General features: G+C 36.1%; 1 protein-coding gene across 9 annotated transcripts in view; it reads right to left on the reverse strand.

Moving 5' to 3' along the window:
- SYNRG (synergin gamma) overlaps positions 1-21,789 on the reverse strand; it is an 84,918-nt gene that overhangs the window by 56,471 nt on the left and 6,658 nt on the right. For 7 of the 9 annotated variants that reach the window (XM_044390828.3, XM_048223439.2, XM_026517557.4 and 4 more), the window contains exons 2-6: positions 21,465-21,505; positions 18,074-18,195; positions 4,574-4,704; positions 3,668-3,773; positions 3,018-3,129 (exon numbers count right to left, since the gene is read on the reverse strand). In XM_044390828.3, the coding sequence (XP_044246763.2) occupies positions 3,018-3,129; positions 3,668-3,773; positions 4,574-4,704; positions 18,074-18,195; positions 21,465-21,505 (512 nt within the window). Of the gene's footprint in view, positions 1-3,017; positions 3,130-3,241; positions 3,313-3,667; positions 3,774-4,573; positions 4,705-18,073; positions 18,196-21,464; positions 21,506-21,789 lie in introns of those variants that run through there. The other 2 variants (XM_026517553.4, XM_026517558.4) reach the window with 2 other exon arrangements.

Raw genomic sequence — 21,789 nt, forward strand, 5'->3', positions numbered from 1 at the left:
GTATTCTGTTGTATACATACACCGTATCTTCTTTACCAATTCATCCATCAGTGGACACTTAGGTTGCTTCCATACCTTGGCTATTGTAAATAATGCTGCAATGAACATGGGATGCATGTATTTTTTCTAGTTAGTGTTCTTATTTTCCTTGGATAAATAACCAGTAGTGGAATTGCTGGATCATATGGTAGCTCTATTTTTAATTTTTTGAGGAACCTCCACACTGTTTTCCACAGTGGCTGCACCAACCCACGTTCCCACCAACAATACATGAGGGTTCTCTTTTCTCCACATCCTTGCCAACATTTATTGTTTCTTGTCTTTTTGATGACAGTCATGCTAACAGGTATGAGGTGATACCTCATTGTAGCTTGCAATGTGATTTGATTTGCATTTCCCAAGTGATTAGTGATCTTGAACATCTTTTCATATGCCTGTTGACCATTTGTATGTTTTCTTCGGCAAAAGGTCTATTCAGATCCTCTGCCCATTTTTTTCATCAGATTTTTTTTTTTTTTTTTTGCTATTGAGTTGTATAAGTTCTTTGTATATTTTGGATATTAGCCCTTATGGGTATATGATTTGCAAATATCTTCTCCCATTCAGCTGGTTGCCTTTTTATTTTGTTGACGGCTTCCTTTGCTATGTAGAAACTTTTTAGTTTGATGTTCTACTTGTTTATTTTTGCTTTTGTTGCCTTTGATTTTGGAATCAGATCCAAAAAAAATCATTGCCAAAACCAATGTCAAAGGGCTTACCACCTGTGTTTTTTTCTAAGAGTTTTATGGTTTCAGGTCTTACATTCAAGTCTTTAATCCATTTTGAGGTAATTTTTGTGTATGGTGTAAGATAGTAATCTAGTTTCATTCCTTTGCATGTGGCTGTTCAGGTTTCCCAACACCATTTCTTTCCCCATTGTGTATTTTTGCTTCCTTTGTCATAAATTAACTGACCATATATGTTTGGATTTATTTCTGGACTCTCTATTCTGCTCCACTGATCTATGTTTCTGTTTCTATACCGGTATCGTATTGTTTTGATTACTACAGCTTTGGGATATACTTTGAAATCAGGGTACATCATGCCTTTAGCTTTGTACTTCTTTCTTAAGACCGCTTTGGCTACTTGAGGTCTTTTGTGGTTCTACACAAATTCTAGGACTGTTCTATTTCTGTGAAAAATGCCACCGGAATTTTGATAGGAATTGCACTGAAATCTGTAGATTGCTTTGGGTAGCACGGACATTTTAACAATAATTCTTCCAATCCATGAGCACAAAATATCTTTCCTTTTTTGTGTGTATCTTCTTCAATGACTGTCACTGATGTCTTAGAAGTTTTCAGTATACAAGTCTTTCACCTCCTTGGTTAAATTTATTCCTAGGTTTTTTATTCTATTTGATGCCAATGTAAATGAAATTGTTTTCTTAATTTCTTTTTCTGATAGTTTACTGTGTATGAAAGTGCAACAGATTTTTACATAGTGACTTTATAACTTCACTGAATTTACTAGTTCTAACATTTTTTTGGTGGTCTTTAGGGTTTTCTACACATAAAGTTTCTTCATATTTTTAACTACTTTAAATTGCCTTAACATTTACTAAACTCTAATGCCACAGGAGCAGTCTTTTTAAAAAAAGACTCTCATCTGAAAAATGGGGACACCACATGCTTCTCTTTTGAATTCATAAAATAGAACATTCAATGCTGCCAGGTTTTATGGAAGATGCAAAATGAATATCCAAAACTACTGTTTTAATTAATTTTGTTAAAAAAAAAAAAAAAGCCATGACCCAGTGAATTCCAACCCCTTCTAAAAATGGTTACGAGAGTGTGGATTTAAGTTCTCAATCTGGGTTCTCAGACCAGCACTCGTAGAAACTAGTAATAATGGAAAACTGAGAGCTACTATGAGTGTTTTTTAAATGGACCCTATTTACCAGCAATAAGGCTGCAAATGCTAAAGCCCTGTTTCTTTATATTTGTAGTTATGTTAATCTATGTGTTATATATATTTTGGCTTACAAACTCTCACAGTGATATGTATGATTAAGAAGAAATATAAAATTATGTGATAGGTTGTATAATTCATAGTTTAAGGTGAATAGTCAGTAGGAGCAGGGGGATTAAGGGATGCCTTTGGTGGGTAAACGGCTGAAAACTCTTTTTATGTACTTGAGGCCTAGGTGTAAGTCCTCAACTGGAGAAGCTCTGGAAACTTCTTGGGCTTGTTTCAAAAAATCTTTTTTTGGATAAGCACAAAGCAGTTAACTAGAAACAGCTGATGCATGCATGTTGACTGAACTCATGAGACCACTTAAACATCAAAAGAACAATTTATTATTTAACAACGAGGTTGTTAAACTACACCTAGTTGTCCGAAAACGGCATTCTATACGGACAGAACAGTGTTTGCCCTAACGATGACCATTCATCTCTGCTTTCTCCCTTCTTCTAAGTTCCACGCAGGGTCTGGTTTCACATTCCAATATCTATTTTTCAATTACTTCCTAAGTATTCCGCTTATAATTTTCATTTTTATTTATGTTTTTCCTTTCTGAACCCAATCTGACTGCTATATCCATTCTCTTTTCAAGCTTGCTATGTAGTTTACTTTGGGGCACACGTGGAATGAGAATCAGTATATAATCTAACAAGTGAATTTAATAGGACAGAGTTAAAGCTGTCCCAGAAAGTCAAGAACTGGTCACTGTGCCAATATTAGATTATTCCCCACTGATCTCACCTATAAAAGCTTCTACAATACAAGGGTCTAAGATAACATTTATCAACGTAATCTATGCCAGGAGAAAAGAGTACTTGGTTGGCTGAATGAGTCAACAACTCTTCGTCTATTAATGATATGTTATTCTTAACCTCCTGAAAATTTTAAAACATCCAAGTCTTTCTCAGCTAAAAGGATGAGATAAGCACTGACTCTCCACACACACGCAGTGGTCAATTAAACACACAAGAAATAACCTTCCGACGAAAGGAAAATTTTAAATTAAACTTCACCTGGTTTCTTAGGGTGTGATGCAGGAGTAGGGTGCATCTTAGCATCTCTGGAAAATCCATCCAAGTTTCCTTTTATGGCTTCCAAAGCATCATCTCTGCTCTTCTCTCCTGTCTAAGAGACAAGAGATATATGGATATATCTTCACGTATGGCTCACTTCATCCTAGATCCTCCCAAATTGAAAGTACAGATATTGGTCTGTTTTCTATATTTTTACCACGTACTTTGGATAGGGAATTCTCCAAGTCAGAAAAACACTGCTAAGTGTATAAGTACACCAAAGGCATCAAATGACACTGTATAAAACACAAAAATATTAAAGGGTTCATTTATAAACACTTCAGGACACAAATGATATTAAGTATCCTATATTAATTAATATTCAGATCAATTATTAATCTTCCCAAGGAAAGATGGCAAACATACCAATGGTAGTAAAAAAGAATTGAGAAGATGATGGTTAATCTCCCATTCCGTTCAACAGTACAGTGTCTTACAGGAAAAGAAGAATTCTTCACTTTTAGACTTGGATAGACCCAAATGAATCAACCACAGCCTGAGCCTGGGCTGGTGCCCAAGTGACATAATCCACTGAATGAGTGAGAGGCACACGCAGGGTGTATGTGTGCTGCGGGGGTGGAAGACATTACCTTAGGTTTCACACTACTCAGAAGTCTGAGCTTTTGCTTCTGCTCCTCAAACTGGCGTCTTTTTCTTTCTTCTTCTAAGAGCTTCTGCTGCTGTTCAAATCGTTTTCTGAAGGCAAAACAATCTAGTAAAGAACTAGCTTCAGAGATTATCAACTGTGTCATATTCATATTTCTAATAGTTTCAGCAATATCACCTTACACTTCTAGAACTAAAAACCTCACTGCTAATTATATCTGATTTTTTATAACAATACTATTTCCCCATTATATTAATTCCAAAATAAATGAAATGAGTAAACTGTGTTATATTCATACTTCTAATAGTTTTAGCAATATCACCTTACATTTCTAGAACTAAAAACCTCACCGCTAATTATACTTAATTTTCTTATGACAATACTATTTCCCTATTATATTAGTTTCAAAATATATGAAATGAGTCCAAAAAAAGATTTACCTAAATTATAGATATGAATTTATTTCTTGTCTAATTTGCAAGAGAAAGAGAAAACCTTTTGCATTCAAAAATAATCTCAAAAAACAGACAGGGAGGTAGACAAAAAAGAAACTGACTTGGGAAGGCAGTGTTGTACAGGAGAAAGAGCAATGCTTGGGGCATCAGGAGGCCTACATTTGGGTCCAGGCTTTGCTAGTAACTGTGTAACCTGGACTGACAAGCCACTTCATCCTCTGGACTGCACTTTCCCTAAATGTAAAAATTAAAGGGTTGAATTAGAGGGTCCGTAAGGTCCATTCTTGCTTAAAACTTATACAGAAAATTGTATTGCCAAGTATCTTAAAGGCAACATGACTGTACTGGCTTCAAATCTGCATGAAAGAACATTTGACCGCTCTTAAAATAGCAGCTATCATGCATCTTTATGCTTGACTCCTGAGGTCTCTTACTGCTGCTCTTCAGCAAACTGCTTCTGCATGTCTGGAGTGTACTGTGGGCCCGGAGGACGCATTCCCAGGAAAGGTGCTTGTCCCAGGTAAGGCATTCCTGCTGCTTGCATTGGTCCCATTGGTATCCCTGCCTGAAAGAAACAAAAGGCTTAAAAAACACAATTCCTCCTTCTAATTGTTACAGAGAAAAACTATGACTTCCATGAATTCTTAGTGTTTTTATTAATGAGCTATAGAATTTTAAAAAAAATAACAGAGTCAAAAAACACAGGCTAAACATGGAAAGCTCCCCTTACTATGTCACCCTTTTCATTTCCTTGTCTGAGAGGTGACCACTGCTAACAGCGAGAGGTGTGTATGCTTCGAAGCACATGCGCACATACGGGGTATATTCTGGTGAGCTCACTAACCCACACTCTTCGAGAAGCGGTATCATATCTTACATGTCTTTGTATCTCTAGCAACAGATAAGAGCCTGGCATATGGTAGTTATTCCAAAAATGAGATTAAACATCTTTTCCAATAAGTATGATAGGATAATGAATAATTTGATGCTTATTATCACAGGCCTGATACCCAAACTTTTACAGAAAATAAAATATATTTAATCAGCAATAAGTGATATAGCAATACCACGGTATAAAGTTTATTCAAGCATCCAGAAGTAAGAACAGTATTACACAATAGCTAATCACAAAATCTAACGTTAATAATGATGATGATGATGACACTGATAATGATGATAATGGCTAATTTACACTGAGTGGAAATTCTTCTACTCCTCAGCCTTCTCTCTGACAGGCCTCCCTTCTGTTCCCTAACTGAAAGCCGGCTGTCTCCGGAAGCGCTCTCATCTGGAGACTGCTGCTTCTCTTCCACATTTCCTGTAAATAAGGGGAATATTCCTCCTTGCTTCTTCTAAACCTTTTATCCTCTCTCTTCCTTCAAAAACCTGAATACATGCATCCAGCTACTTTAGTCGCCCAAACTGCCTAGTCCATTATTCCAGGATGGCTACTTTCAGTTAGAGTGGATGAAGGATGTGTTTGTAATAAAGCTTAACTCCCCTGCTTATACAAACTTGGTTAATATAAACTACCAAAATTTAAATTACTTTAAGGTAAAGATTATATTACCACTATGGGAATTAATATAGTCAGATTTTCATCATTTTTTTTTTAAAGGTTCTTTACCTTTAAGTAATCTTGATACCCAAGAGGCTGGAACTCACAACCCCGAGATCACGAGTCACATGCTCCACTGACTGAGCCAGCCGGGCGCCCCTCAGCAATTCATTTTTAATGAAGTTTGTTTTTTTAACAAGACTAAGATCTTGATTTTAATCTAAAAATGTTTGTTGAAGAAATCAAATCACGTTAGTGTTTCCCTCAAAAAAAAAAAAAGTTCCTCTTAGAAATTATCAAAAATATCCCCTCGTTCTGAACCTTGAAAAAAGTGTACCTCATTGAAACAGTGGAGGACTGTTTTAAGGCCTAGAAATAATATAATGTGGGTAAAGCACCCGGAACACTGTGTAGCATATATGAGTAAAGAGACGTTATTATAATTATTAAAAATTATACGGACAACAAAGTAATACACTCTCAAAAACAATGATGATCCCCCCTCCCTTTTTTTTCCTGGAACAAAGTAAGATTCTGCAGGCAATTAGATAAGAAAAATGAACACTTCATGGTTATAATACAGGTATCGTTTTATTGTGTTCATGCCATATGCCAACTCTAGAATGAGGCACTTACATACATTATTCTCAATATATGTAAGATCCTTAGAATTAGAGATATTTCTGATAATGATCAATAAGAATACCTTAATAATAACGCTTATGAACCTCCTCATATGTCCCAGGGAATTTTCTAAAGACTTTACATATATTAATAGACTTTTTATAACAAACCTATGCAGTAGGCACTACTATTATTCTCATTTTACAGATGAGGAAATTGAAGTACAAAAATAGTTAACTACCTTACCTATTGCCGGTAAGTGGCAGAGCCAGTATGAGAACCAGGCAGTGTCTGGTTCCAAAGTCCAGGTTCTCCACCATTAGGCTACGCTGCCTCTCCAATTACCAACAACTACCACAGATTTAGACTTAAAAACAATTTCAATGTGTTCTGTGTCTATTCATCTGCTCAGTCATATACCTGCTCAATGAATAGTAGCAGCTTGGAAGGCTTATGAATAGTTTTAGGACCTTACAATGGGAGTTACAAATAATTCATATTGCTTAATTACTAACACTTTCTATTCTAAATCTTGGGTGGGAGTTTTAATATATACTTACTTTTAGTCATAGTGTGGTTCTCTTGCTGCTAAAAATTAGCACTGTAGTCCTAGGATTACATTTATTTTTTTTCCAGCTCTATTTAAATATAATAACTCAATCAATTCCCTATTTTTTTTCCAGCTTTCCAGACTGACATACAGCTGACATAATGCTGTCTAATTTTAAGGTATGCGACGTGTTAATGTAATACACTTACATACCGCAAAATGATTAACACCACAGCATTAACTAACAACTCCATCACATCACATAATCACCATTTCTTTCTTGTGAGGGATTAAGTTCCTTTTTAAATTCTTAGTTTACCCAAGGCACATAAAATGCAAAAAAACCTCACTCAACTCATATAGGCCAAAAGACCAGATATTTCACAAAAGTAATAAAGAATGAAAAAAGTACAGGCATTTTTACGCACATTGTCTTCCTATTTACAAAATTCTGTTCTTCAGGAAGATTCAAACTTGCTAGATGATATTTTGTCTTTCTCCTACTACTGAAAAGTTAGCTTATACATTTATACAGATTCTTTTTCTTTCTTTTCAAGATTTTATTTATTTATTCGACAGAGATAGAGACAGCCAGCGAGAGAGGGAACACAGGCAGGGGGAGTGGGAGAGGAAGAAGCAGGCTCACAGCGGAGGAGCCTGATGTGGGGCTCGATCCCGTAACGCCGGGATCACGCCCTGAGCCGAAGGCAGACGCTTAACTGCTGTGCCACCCAGGCGCCCCACATTTATACAGATTCTTAATACATTTTTTTGAAATCTAGATACACCAAAAGGTTAAAGAATACTGATCTCCAGTTATATACCAGGTGGATGACATGACAAATAACTCAGAAATCTGATATATCCAATAAACTGCTAAAAACACTAAAGATAAAGAAGTTCACTCCCTAGATGAAGAATATTGAAGTAACTGGAGATTTGAGTAACTGGAGAGACAGGACAGATTAAAAAAGTAAAAATATCAATTTCAACCAAAATCCCAACAGATTTTATGTGGAATTTGACAAGCTTATCTTAAAATTTATACTGAAGAGGAAAGAACCATGAATAGCTAAAATTCTTTAAAAGAAGAACAAAGAAGATCCACACTAGCAGATATCAAGGCTTATCTTAGGCTAGAAAAATTAGGAGACTAAGATAGTTACTGATGCAGGGATAGACAGAAACAGCAATGAGATAAATAGAAGAGCTCAGAAACTAACCCAAAGCAAAAGAAATTGGATAGTATAATCTTAGAAATCAATGAGGAAAGAATGGGATATTGATAAATGATTTGGAGACAACTGGCTAGTCAAATGGAAAATAATAAAATTAGAACTTTAGACTCACACTGATGCCAAAGAACAATTCCACGTAGGTTTAATAAGAAAATATAGGAGAATAATATTATGATCTCAGAGTAGGACTATGTCTAATGAGACACAAAACTCGAATAGTAGAAATGATTTATCCATCTGACTTAACTTTTTCAACACAGGACACCACCACCAAAATTAAAAGACAAACCAAAGTATAGGAGGAAATACTGACAACACAAAAACCACAAAGGCAAGAATCCAGAATATACAATGAACTTTTAGAAATCAATAAAACTGGAACAAATAACAAAATTTGGAAGCAATATAAATGTCTACCAACATAAGTATACATACACCCATGCATCGGAATACTACACAGCAGCTATATGAACAAATTTGGCTTCACTCTATAACAGGGATAAATCTAGGGGAGAAACAATGTCGAATAAAAAAATCAAATGCAGAAAAGTACAAACCCTAGAAAATATATAATGTCCATAAATATTCAAACATGTAAAATAGTAGAAGTGTAAGAAGAATACATACGAAAACAATAAGCACTGAATTCTTGATAGTGATAACCATCTCTGGGGAAGTAGAAGAATGGAATTATAACTGTTTTGTTCTATTCTTTTAAAAATATGAAGCAAATATGGTAGGTTAAAATCCAATAAAAGGATATGACTATCTTCATAGAAAATCCTTAGGAATCTATAAAAAAAAAATTCCTAGAATAAGTGAGTTCACCAAGGTTGCACGTTACAAAACAAACATACCCAAATCAATCATTTCTATATACTAGCAATGAACAGGACACTGAAATAAAAACAACAATGCCATTTACATTACTTAAAAGAATGAAATGCCTAGATATAAATCTAACAAAACATTTAAAGAACTTCTATGCTGAAAACCATACAATGCTGATGACAGAAATCAAAGACCTAAATGGAGAGACATACCATGCTCATGTATTGCAAGAATCCACAAATTAAAGATGTCAATTTCCCCCAAATTGATAAAAAGGCTTACCATAATTCCTATCAAAACTCCAGTAAGATTTTTCATAGATATAGACAACATTATTCTAAAACTTATATGGAAAGATAGAAGAACTAGAATAGTTAAAATAATTTTGAAAAGAAGAATGACATGGGAAGACTTGTCATATAGCCACATTGATTTAGTCAGTAACCAAAATCTCCCAACAAGAAAAGTCCTGCACCTGATGGGTTTGCTGGTGAATTCTACCAAATATTAAAAAAAAACAAAAACAAAAAACAAAGAAACAAAAAAAACCACCAAACTCGGACTTCATGAAAACCTTAAAAATTTGTACATCAAGAAACACTATCCACAGAGTAAAAAGGGAGCCCACGGAATGGAAGAAAATATTTGCAAATCATACATCTGATAAGGGATTAATATCTAAACTATAAAGAGAACTCTTACAATTCAATGACAAAAAACCCAATTCAAAAATGGACAGACTTCAATAAACATTTCCCCAAAGAAGATACACAAATGGCCAATAATTACATGAGAAGATACTCAACACCCTTCATTAGAGAAATGCAAATTAAAACTACAATGAGATACTACCTCACATCCATTACAACAGCTACTACCAAAAAAACAGGGGGCACCTGGCTAGCTCAACTGGCAGACCATGCAACTCTTGATCTCAGGTCATGAGTTCAAGCCCCATGTTGGGTATACAGCCTACTTAAGAAAACAAAAGCAAAAACAGAAACAGAATGGGGGTAGTTTGGGGAAGATGGCAGAGTAGGAGGATCCTGAGCTCACCTCCTCCCATGGACACATTGAGACAGGAACTACATCTATGTGACTAACACTGAAAACAACCTGAAAACCGGCAGAATAGACCTTCCACAGCTAATTAAGACCACATCAAAAAGGGTAGGAGGGGAGCTAAATGAAATGGAGCTAAGCAATATGCCTGATAAAGAATTCAAAGTAATGGTCACAAAGATACTCACCAACTTGAGAAAACAGTGGAGGATCTCAGTGAGACCATCAACAAAGAGAAAGAAAATATTAAAAAGAGCCAGTCAGGGCTAAAAAATTCAACAACTAAAATTTAAAAATACACTAGGGGGAATCAACAACAGATTAGAGGAAGCAGAAGAATGCATCAGCAATCTGGAAGACAGCTTAATGAAATGCAACCAAGCTCAAGAGCAACGACAACAAAAAGAGTAATAATAAATGAGAGCAGGTCAAAGAAACTCTGTGGTATCACCAAGCATAATAATGTTTACTTTATAGGGAATCCCAGAAGAAGACAGAAAGAAGAGGGAAGAAAACTTAAAGAAATAATAGCTGAAAACTTCCCTAACCTGGGGAAGGAAACAGACATCCAGATCCAGGAATCAGAGAGCCCCCAAAAAGATAAACCCAAGGAGGTCCTCATCAAGACACACAATAATTAAAAAGTAGTGATAAAGAGAGAATTTTAAAAGCAGCAAGAGAAAAGAACAGTTATATACAAGGGAAACCCCATAAAGCTATCAGCTGATTTTTCAGGAGACACTTTGCAGGCCAGAAGGCAGTGGCATGATATATTCAAAGTGCTGAAAGAAAAAATCCTGCAAACAAGAATACTCTACCCTGTAAGGTTATCATTCATAATAGGAGCGATAAAGAGTTTCCCAAACATAAAAAAGTTAGAGGAGTTCATCACTAAACCATCCTTACAAGAAATGTTAAAGGGAATTCTTTGGTAAGAAAAGGCCATAATCAGGAGTAAGAAAATGATGAAAGGAAAAAATTTCACAGGTAAATGCAAACATATAATGTCACCTTATGTCTTTGGTGACCAAAGACATAAGGTGACATAATGGATAAAAAAAACAAGACCCATCTATATGCTGCCTACAAAAGACTCGCTTCAGAGCTGAAGACACATGCAGATTGAGATAATAAGGGATGTAAAAACATTTACCGTGCAAACAGAAGTGAAAAGAAAGCTAGGGTAGCAATACTTACACATCAGGGTAGCAATACTTACACATAAAAGTAGATTAATCACTTATAAAACCAGCATGTAGATTAAAGCACAAAAGTAGTAAAACCAATTCTATCTATAAAAAGCAGCCAAGTGATTTGTAAAATAGAAGGATGTAAAGTATGACATCATATACATAAAATATGGGGGCAGGGAGTAAAAATTTAGTGCTATTAGAATGAGTTCAAACTTAAGTGACCATCAACTTAATAGACTGCTACATGCATAAGAAGTTATACATGAACCTAATGGTAACTACAAATCAAAAACCTGTAATGGATAGAAAAAATAAAGAGAGAGGAATTCAAACATAATACTAAAGAAAGCCATCAAACCACAAGGAAAGACAGCAAGACACGAAGGAACACAAAAGAATGACAAAAACAACCATAAAGAAGTAACAAGTGGTTACTTGATCATGATCATCAATAACTACTTTATTTAAAAGATTTGTTTTAATTTTAATTTTCTTTAAAGTAAGCTCTATGACCAAAGTGGGGCTCGAACTCATGACCCGGAGATCAAAAGTTGCATGTTTTACTGAATGAGCCAGCCAGATGCCCCTCAATAATTACTTTAAATGTAAATGGACTAAACGTTCAAATCCAAAGACATAAGGTGACAGAATGGATAAAAAAAACAAGACCCATCTATATGCTGCCTACAAAAGACTCGCTTCAGAGCTGAAGACACATGCAGATTGAGATAATAAGGGATGTAAAACCATTTACCGTGCAAACAGAAGTGAAAAGAAAGCTAGGGTAGCAATACTTACATCAGACAAAATGGACATTAAAACAGACTATAACAAGAGACAAAAGGACAAGAGGATACAACAATTATCAATATCTATACACCCAATATAGGACCACCTAAATACATAAAGCAAATATTAACAGACATAAAGAGAAAAATTGACAGTAATACAATAATAGTAAGAGACTTTAACACACCGCTTACATCAATGGAGAGGTCATCCAAACATGTCCGAATGACACATTAGACCAGATGGACCTAACAGATATATTCAGACCACTCCACCCCATAGTGGACTACACATTTTTTTCAAGTGCACATGCAACATTCTCCAGGATAAATGACATCTTAGTCCACAAGTCTCAATAAATTTTAAAAAACTGAAATCATATTATGCATTTTTTCCAGCTACAACAGTATGAAACCAGAAATCAACCACAAGAAAATATCTGGAAGAATACAAATAACATGCTACTGAACAATGAATGGGTCGACCAAGAAATCAAAGAGGAAGTCTCAAAATACATGGAGACAAATGAAAATGAAAACATAATGGCCCAAAATATTTGAGATGCAACAAAAGCTGTTCTATGAGGGAAGATTATAGCAATACAGTCCTACCTCAGAAAAATCTCAAACAATGAACCTAATCTTACACCTGAAGGAACTAGGGGGAAAAAAAGCCCAAAGCCAGTAGAAGGAAGGAAATAATAAAGATTGCAGCAGAAATAAATGAAATAGACACTAAGAAAACAAAAAAATAACACTAGAAGTTGGTTCTTTGTAAAGAAAAAGAAAATTGATAAACCTTTAGCCAGACTCATCAAGAGAAAAGGACTCAAATAAAACCAGAAATGAAGAAGGAGAAATAACAAATACCACAGAAATACAAAGGATTATAAGATAATACAAATTATATACCAACAAACTCAACAACCTAGAAAAAAATGGATAAATTCCTAGGAATATGTAACATTCTAAAACTGAATGAGGAAGAAATAGAAAATTTCTGATTATACTGATTACTAGCAATGAAACTGACTCAGTAATCAAAAATTCCCAAAAAACAAAAGTCCAGGACCAGATGCTTTCACAGGCGAATTCTACCAAACATTTAAAGAAAAGTTAATGTCTAGTCTTCTCAAATTATTCCAAAAAATAGAACAGGAATGAAAGCTTCCAAATTCACTTCATGAGGCCAGCATTACCCCGATACCAAAACCAGACAGACACTACAAAAAAAGAAAACTATAGGCCAGTATCTCTGAGAAACATAGATGTAAAAATCCTCAACAAAATATTAGCAAACCAAATCCAACAATACATTAAAAAAATCATTCACCATGATCAAGTGGGATTTATTCAGGAATGCAAGGGTGAGTGGCTCAATATTGGCAATCAGCATTGATATATCACATTAACAAGAGAAGGATAAAAACTGTGTGATAATTTCAGATGTGGACAAAGCATTTGACAAAATACAAACCATTCATGATTAAAAACTCAACAAAATGGGTTTAGAGGGAACATACCTCAATATACTAAAAGCCATATATAAAAACCCACAGCTAACATTATACTCTATAGTGAAAGGCTGAGAGCTTTTCCTCTAACACTAGGAACAAGACAAGGATATCCATTCCCACCACTTTTTTTCAACATAGTACTGGAAGTCTTAGCCACAGCCATCAGACAAGATGAAGGAATAAAAGGCATCCTAAATGATAAGGAAGAAGTAAAACTGTCAGTATTTGCAGATAACATGATACTATAAATAGGAAACCATAAAGACTCTACCAAAAGACTATTAAAATTGATAAATGAATTCAGTAAAGTTTCAGGATACAGAACTAATATACAGAAATCTGTTGCAATTCTATACACTAATAATGGAAGTAGCAGAAAGAGAAATTAAGAAAACAATCCCATTTACAATTACACCAGAAGTCTCACCTAGGAATAAACTGAACCAAGGAGTATAAAGACCTATACTCTGAAAACTGTATATTGATGAAAGAGACTGAAGATGACACAAATGGAAAGACAGTCCATACTCATGGACTGAAAAATACTGTTAAAATATTCATACTACCCAAAGCAACCTACAGATTCAATGCAATCCCTATCAAAATACCAACAACATTTTTCACAGAACTAGAACAAATAATACTAAAATTTGTATGGAACCACAAAAGAGCTTGAATAGTCAAAGCAATCTTGAGAAAGCTGGAGGTATCACAATCCCAGATTTCAAGATATACTACAAAGTTGTAGTAATCAAAACAATATGGTACTGGGGCCCTGGGAGGCTCAGTCGGCTAAGCGTCTACCTTCTGCTCAGGTCATGATCTCAAGGTCCTGGGATCGAGCCTGGCATTGGGCTCCCTGCTTAGTGGGGAGTCTGCTTCTTCCTCTCCCTCTGCCCCTTCCCCTGCTCATGCTCTCTCTTTCTAATAAATAAAATCTAAAAAGAAAAACCAGCAATATGGTACTGGCACAAAAACAGACACACAGATCAATGGAACAAGATAGAGAGCCTAGAAATAAATCCATGCTTACATAGTCAATTAATCTACAATAAAAGAGTCAAGAATATAAAATGGGCTAGGAAAACTGGACACCTACATGCAAAATAATGAAACTGGACCACCTTCTTTCACCACACACAAAAATAAACTCAAAACGGATTAAAGACCTAAATGTGAGACCTGAAACTATAAAACTCCTAGAAGAAAACACAGGCAGTAATTTCTTTGACATTGGCCACTGAAATATTTTTTCTAGCTATGTCTCCTCAGAGAAGGGAAACAAAAGCAAAATTAAACTCTCGGGACTACACAAAAATAAAAAGCTTGTGCACAACAAAGGAAATCATCAACAAAACGAAAAGGCAACCTACTGAATGGGAGAAGGTATTTGCAAATAATACATCTGATAAGGGGGTAATATCCAGAATAATTCAGTATCTATCTGATATATATAATTCAACACCAAAAACACAAACAAGGTGATTAAAAATGGGACCTGAATAGACATTTTTCCAAGGAAGACATCAGACGGCCAATAGGCACATGAAAAGATGCTCAACATCAGTCATCATCAAAGACATGCAAATCAAAACTACGATGCTATCACCTCACACCAGTCAGAATGGCTAAAATAAAAAACACAAGAAATAACAAGTGTTGGCAAGGATGTGGAGAAAAAGGAATCCTCATGCACCTTTGGTGGAATTGAAATTGCTACAGTCACTGGAAAACAGTAGGGAGGTTTCTCAAAAAATTAAAAATAGAATTACCATATGATCTAGTAATTCCACTACTGGGTATTTACCCAAAGAAAATGAAAATAAGGGGCACCTGGGTGGCTCAGTCAGTTAAGAGTCTGCCTTCCGCTCAGGTCACCATCTCAGGGTCCTGAGATTGAGCCCCGCATCAGGTTCCTTGCTCAAGGGGGAGTCTGCTTCCCCCTCTCCCTCTGCCCCTAACTCGTGCTCGTGCTATCTCTCTCTCAAATAAATAATGAAAATCTCTAACAACAATAAAAGAAAATGAAAACACTACGCACCCCTCTGTTTATTGCCATATTATTTACAATAGCCAAGATATGGAAGCAAACCAAGTGTTTATCCAAAGATGAATGGCTCAAGAAGATGTATATAATGGAGTATGACTCAGCCATAAAAAAGAATGAGATCTTGCCATTTGCCATGACACAGATAGTCCCTAGAGAGTATAATGCTAAGTGAAATACGTCACTCAGAGAAAGACAAATACCATATGATTTCACCCATATGTGGAATTTAAGAAACAAAACAAGGGAATCACCAAAAAAAAAAAAAAAAAAAAAAGAGAGAGAGAGAGAGAAACCAAAAAACAGACACTTAAGAGAACTAGTGTGTGCCATGTGGATGTGGATGGAAGGAGGTGTGAAAAAAGGGGATCAAGAGTATACTTATCTTGATAAGCGCTGAGTAATGCATAGAATTGGTTAATCATTACATTGTACACCTGAAACTAATATAACACTGTATGTTAACTATACTTCAATAAACAACAACAACATTGCATTCTATGGTAGATTGTTTCCAGCTATTTGCTGTGTTTAAGATTATACAATCCTATGTGATGTACATTCTTCCTGGTATATTCTTCCCCTACTGCTGTTCGTTTGGCCATATTACTTCAGTGAGTAGAAGTAACCGATAAATGCTACCTCTGAGAAGAAGCTTTAAAAGTTGTAACAGGGTTTGGCCATCTCTTTTCCTTATGTCAATTCTGGGATGTCCTAGGTAAGGGTCTCAGGATAAAGAGAACATGGATCGGAGTCACAGCCAACCCACAAAGGACACATACCACAAATGAGAAATAAACCTTTTTTTTTTGTAAGTCAGAGATTTTGGGATTGCTGTTTATGAAACATGACCTAGCAAAAGCTGAGTAACATGATTTAAAACTTACAAAAGCTCAATTTAGTCCCATTTCTTTACTGGAGATGAATAAAGAATGATTCTGGAAGTTCTCCTAAATCTTTACATACAACACATAAGCTTTATTTGCTTATATAACTTCAACACAATAGTTTCAATTCTTTTTTTTTTTTTAAGATTTTATTTATTTATGTGACAGAGAGACAGTCAGCGAGAGAAGGAACACAGCAGGGGAGTGGGAGAGGAAGAAGCAGGCTCCCAGCGGAGGAGCCCGATGTGGGACTCGATCCCGGAACGCCGGGATCACGCCCTGAGCCGAAGGCAGACGCTTAATGACTGCGCTACCCAGGCGCCCCCAACTTAAATTCTGATTGTAAATGATGAATATTACTTATTTATAAATTATATATGTGTTACTGTACTAATATATTGTATACATGATAAAACATACAAACAGAAAATTTTAAATTAGCAAAAACAAAATATATGCCATTACAATATTTATTTACAGTATGGAAACTCTTTTGGTTCTGGCTTATTTGTGAAGGAATACATTTATTTTAAAGATTTATTTATTCATTTTAAAGAGACAGTGAGGGGGGAGGGGCAGAGGGAGAGAGAGAGAGCTCAAGCACACTCCGTGTTGAGCATGGAGCCCAGCGTAGGGCTGGATTCCATGACTCTGAGATCATGACCTGAGCAGAAACCAAGAATTGGGCACTTAACCAACTGTGCCACCCAGGCACCCCTAATATGTTTATTTAGAAAAAAATACTATAACACTTTGGATTCAGCCATTCAAAAATCTGACTCCTGGATTCAGTTTATTTGGCTACTTGGTTTAAATGGATATCATAGAGAAGATAATTTACAGAGAGATCCAAAATGGAAGAATCCCATCTTATCTTAGGCAGTGCTTACTAAATTCTGATACTATCAATTTCATTCACCAATTCTAAAATTAAAATGTAACATTATTTGCTTTAATCAGTCAACATCTCACCTGCTCTCACTATATCACCCTTTAATGATTCTCCTTCTATCTACTTTTGCCCTCCTCTCCACCTCCATCCTTCTCTACTTAGCAGTCAGGATGATCTTTCTGAAATACAAATCTGATTGTCATTCCACTGCTTTAAACTATTCAATTGAGAGAGAAGTCAATGCATAATTTGGATAAAACAGACTTATTCAAAAATTAGGTTCAAATCCTGGCTTCCTACGCTCTGTGGGCATCCTCACAAACCTGCAGATTCCTTCTCAGAAAAATGGAGACACTACCTCTTTAAAAAGTTATGGAGATTACATAATTCAATACAAAGAAGGCTCTAAATCTTCCAAAAAATGACACAGCTCCTTTCATGAGAACAATGTTACTTCTAACAATGCTTCTTCATGGCATCAGGTCCCTGAACTTTCCAAGATGTCATTCTAAAATTCTTCTAAGCGAGTAATCAAATAAAGTAGTCACCAGATTTTCCTTACATGATTTATCTTGTTTTTTCCCCCCACTCTTATGAACATATCTTTATTTTATTTTGAAGGAAGCCACCTAAGATGTGGACATTTATTTCCAAATATAACATTAAGCTCCTAGTATGTAGCTCTTAGTATGTAACATGTAACAACAAACCATAACTTTGTAAACAATTGGTTAAAGAGGCAAGTACCTGCATGGCAATAGGTCCTTGGGACATTTGAGAACTGTAATTCATTCCTATCATGCCTTGCATATTAGGCTGCATGACAGAGACCATGGGAAATCCTTGCTGCTGCATCGGCATCAGTCCTGCTGAAAAACAAAGGTGTCATTAAAGTCAATGTATTTATTTTTTATTTAAAATAAATTTTTTTTGAGAGAGAGTGTGCGCGTGCATGCGAGCTTGGGAGGGGCACAGGGAGAGAGAACCCCAAGCGGGCTCCACACCCAGTGCAGAGCCTGACGTGGAGACTGACCTGACAATCCCAAGATCATGACCCGAGCCATAATCAAGAATCAGATGCTTAACCAACTGAGCCACCCTGGCGCCCCTAAAGTCAATGTATTTTAAAGTTTATCTTCTGAAAACCATAAGTACATGAAGGACTTGTTACTTGGGAGGCAGCACAGTTTAGTGGAAAAAGCACAGGCCGTGGAGTGAGACAGACTTGAGTAAGATTCCAATTCCATCAGTTACTTAGCTATGTGATCTTGGGCAAGTTATAAAACTTCATCTGTAAAGCAAAGAAAATAGCTTTTCTACAGAATTTTTGTGCATTCTTAAGAAATGAACAGGATGGCCTAATTGTGATATTTGGCCTTCAAGATGGATCCCAGCAATCTCCGCCTCTTGGTACTCATTCCCCTCACACTGAATGGGGCTGACCAGTATAACCAACAGGGTGTGGTGGAAATGACCACGTGTAACTTCCAAGACTGGTTCTTAGAAGCCACTGCAGCTTCCTCCTTGCTCTCTTCCATCGCTTGCTCTGGGGAAAGCTACTGCCACAGCATAAGAATACTTAAGCCATCCTCTGGAGAATCCATGTGGCATGGGACTGAAACCTCTTGCCAAAAGGCAGCACAACTTTGTCATCTGTATGTGCGAGCCATCTTGGAAACAGACCACCCAGACCTAACAAAACTTAAGATGCCTGCAGCCCTGGTTGACACCTTTACTGCAATTTCTTTGGTCCTGAGCCAAAACCACCCAGTGAAGCCATACCCAGATACCTGATCCGTGGATACAATGTGAAATAATAAAATGTGTATTTTTTAAGTTTTGGGATATTTTTTATGCAGCGGCATATAACTAACTATACAATAACATATATACTAATAGCATGAACTGTGGATGCCAACGAGAAATGTCACTTAGTACCTCTGGGACTTGCTTAACTTCTGTGCCTCGGTTGATTTGTAAAACTGGTCAATACCTAATATGAAGTAATGATATTGAAGAAGAAATGATATTCCTCTTCTCTTTCCTTAGATGAATAGTTAATATAACATTTACCACTAAATAGCCATCAGCATGGAAAGCATATAATGCAATGGCAGGAGAACTATCATGAAAACAGGATTTAGATTAAAGTAACTCCCAAACTCTTCCAATGAAGTATTCCAAAGAGTGGAGGAGACTAAAGATATATACCTTCAGGAATTTAATAAATACTAAGTGCCTACTATATGTTAGGCACATATTTGGTACACAACTGTGAACAAAACAAAATCCCTCCATGGCCTGAACACAAACTTCACCCTAATTCTGCACTTTTATTACATCTATGTTGGTTCTACTATAAGGAGCTTTTAATCAAATGGGTTAGCATGGTGATGGGTATTAAGGAGGGCACGTATTGCAAAGAGCACTGGGCATCAAATTATGGAACATTACATCAAAAACTAATGATGTACTGTACGGTAACTAACATACATACATACATAAGTAAATAAAGGAGAAAAAAATTTTGATTAAAAAAAATTAAAAGTCTGGTAAAGTATACCGCGTTTACCTTGTGGGTTCTGTGTACTTTAAAGGTTATTTATACACAGTTTAATTTCAGAAGCGTGAACATCCATATTTACAAGTAACATTAGTAATAGCATTCATTTATTCATTCAATCATTTATTCAAACATGTGAGGGCCTACTCCTTGTCAGGCACCATTCTAGGGACATGGTAGTCAATAAAACCAGGTCCCTGCCCTCATGGAACTTCACATGTTTTCCTCTTGCCCCTTTGGACCTAAAGTTTTGTTCATTTGGATTCGTTTTATGCAATTCTGGAATGGGTAACTCAGGTACTTACTACAACGTTTAAAGGCATGAAAGTATACACAGTGAAAACCCTCATCTCTCTCTTGTCTCCTGCTTACCTACTCATGATCTTGTGGCTACTCTTGCTGTCAGCTTCTTGTATATGCTTTCAGAAATAATCCATGCATAATTTAAAGCCTTCTGAGGATCAAAAAGTCCATGCTAACATACTTTGTAAAAAGAAAAAAAATCTCAAAAACAATTCCAAATTCCGGAAGAAAAAATATCATACAACCGTTTGGGCTCTCTTCTTGCTCTATATGCAGATTTTTACTTGAAAGTTTTAAAAAATGCAAAATCTTGAGCCACAATAATGAATAACTCTATAACGCCTTCCTAAAGAACAAAAGATCTCAAACCATTCAATCTAAATCTGGGACACATCTAATTACAGATAGCTTACATAATGCATAAATGTCAGCACAATGAAAATAATACAACCGACCCTTGGAAAAATTTACCTGAAATGCAACCTCCATCACTGATTACAAATGGAGACAAAGTCAGTATGAGCCACTGACCACCTGCTACTGAGCTGCTCTTTATCTTTCATCTCTACTGGTGACCTGGGAGTCTCTGTTTCTCTAGCAATTCTACCATAAGCAATCAACACTGGCTTTGTGAGAAGGGCCAGTTTTCAGAAGCAGATTGAGATGTGTCAGGGGTACAATGAAGAGGGTATGAGCAGGAAGAAGAGAAAGGCAGACATATTCTTTCTTCAATGCTGTGTCCCAGTGGCACAGCAGCATGAGTCAAGATTGGACCCCTTCATACGGTTGCTCTAAAGACACAGCTAGAACTGATATTGGTAGGCCCTTGTCTGAAACAGAGAGAAGGGATATACCCAGTAAAGAAATTGAAAAGAATAAAACGGAGACTTAAAAAATAATTTATACTGCATGAGAATATATGATCTCTTACATACATAAGACCAAATTCACATAGAGAAAACATGGCAGTATAGAATAATTAAAGAAGTTCATTTACTCATTCAACGAACACCCACAGAGACCCTATAATTTTCTATCAGTATGCTGGGTACTGCAGGTACCAACGAGCTTAAGGCAGACATAGCTTCTGCCCTGCGGAGCTAACCGTCTAGAATTATACAATTTTTGAGAAATTTGAAGAATAGCTGGCATAAGTTCAAGACTGTAGAAAAACTTTACTCTATTTGACAGCAACAAGACTTTTTTTATCCACTTAATTCCCAAGTTCAGAAACATGAAAGTGAAAACTTTAAAACTTCAGCTTTCACATACCTTGAGGGGGTCTCATTCCACCTGCAACCGGAAACATGAAGCTGAAAACAGAAAGAAAACTATCAGGATCTTAATATACACCAAGATTTCAAATAAAATATGTAATTGTTTTACATAAACAAAAGAACTGTAGACAGAGTCCTGCCATTTGTCCTGTAGTACAATTCTCAGTATCAACACAGACTGAATGTCCACAGGCTGCATGACAGCATGTTAGCGTAGGGAGAAAATTTTTGAACTGGAAAACAGAAGACCTTGAAGCTAGTCCTGGTCCTGTCCCTGCGTGGCTTCCCTGGATTCCAATTTCTCCATCCATAAAATGAGG

Source organism: Ursus arctos, unplaced genomic scaffold (assembly GCF_023065955.2).
Source record: "Ursus arctos isolate Adak ecotype North America unplaced genomic scaffold, UrsArc2.0 scaffold_24, whole genome shotgun sequence".
Lineage (NCBI taxonomy): Eukaryota > Metazoa > Chordata > Mammalia > Carnivora > Ursidae > Ursus > Ursus arctos.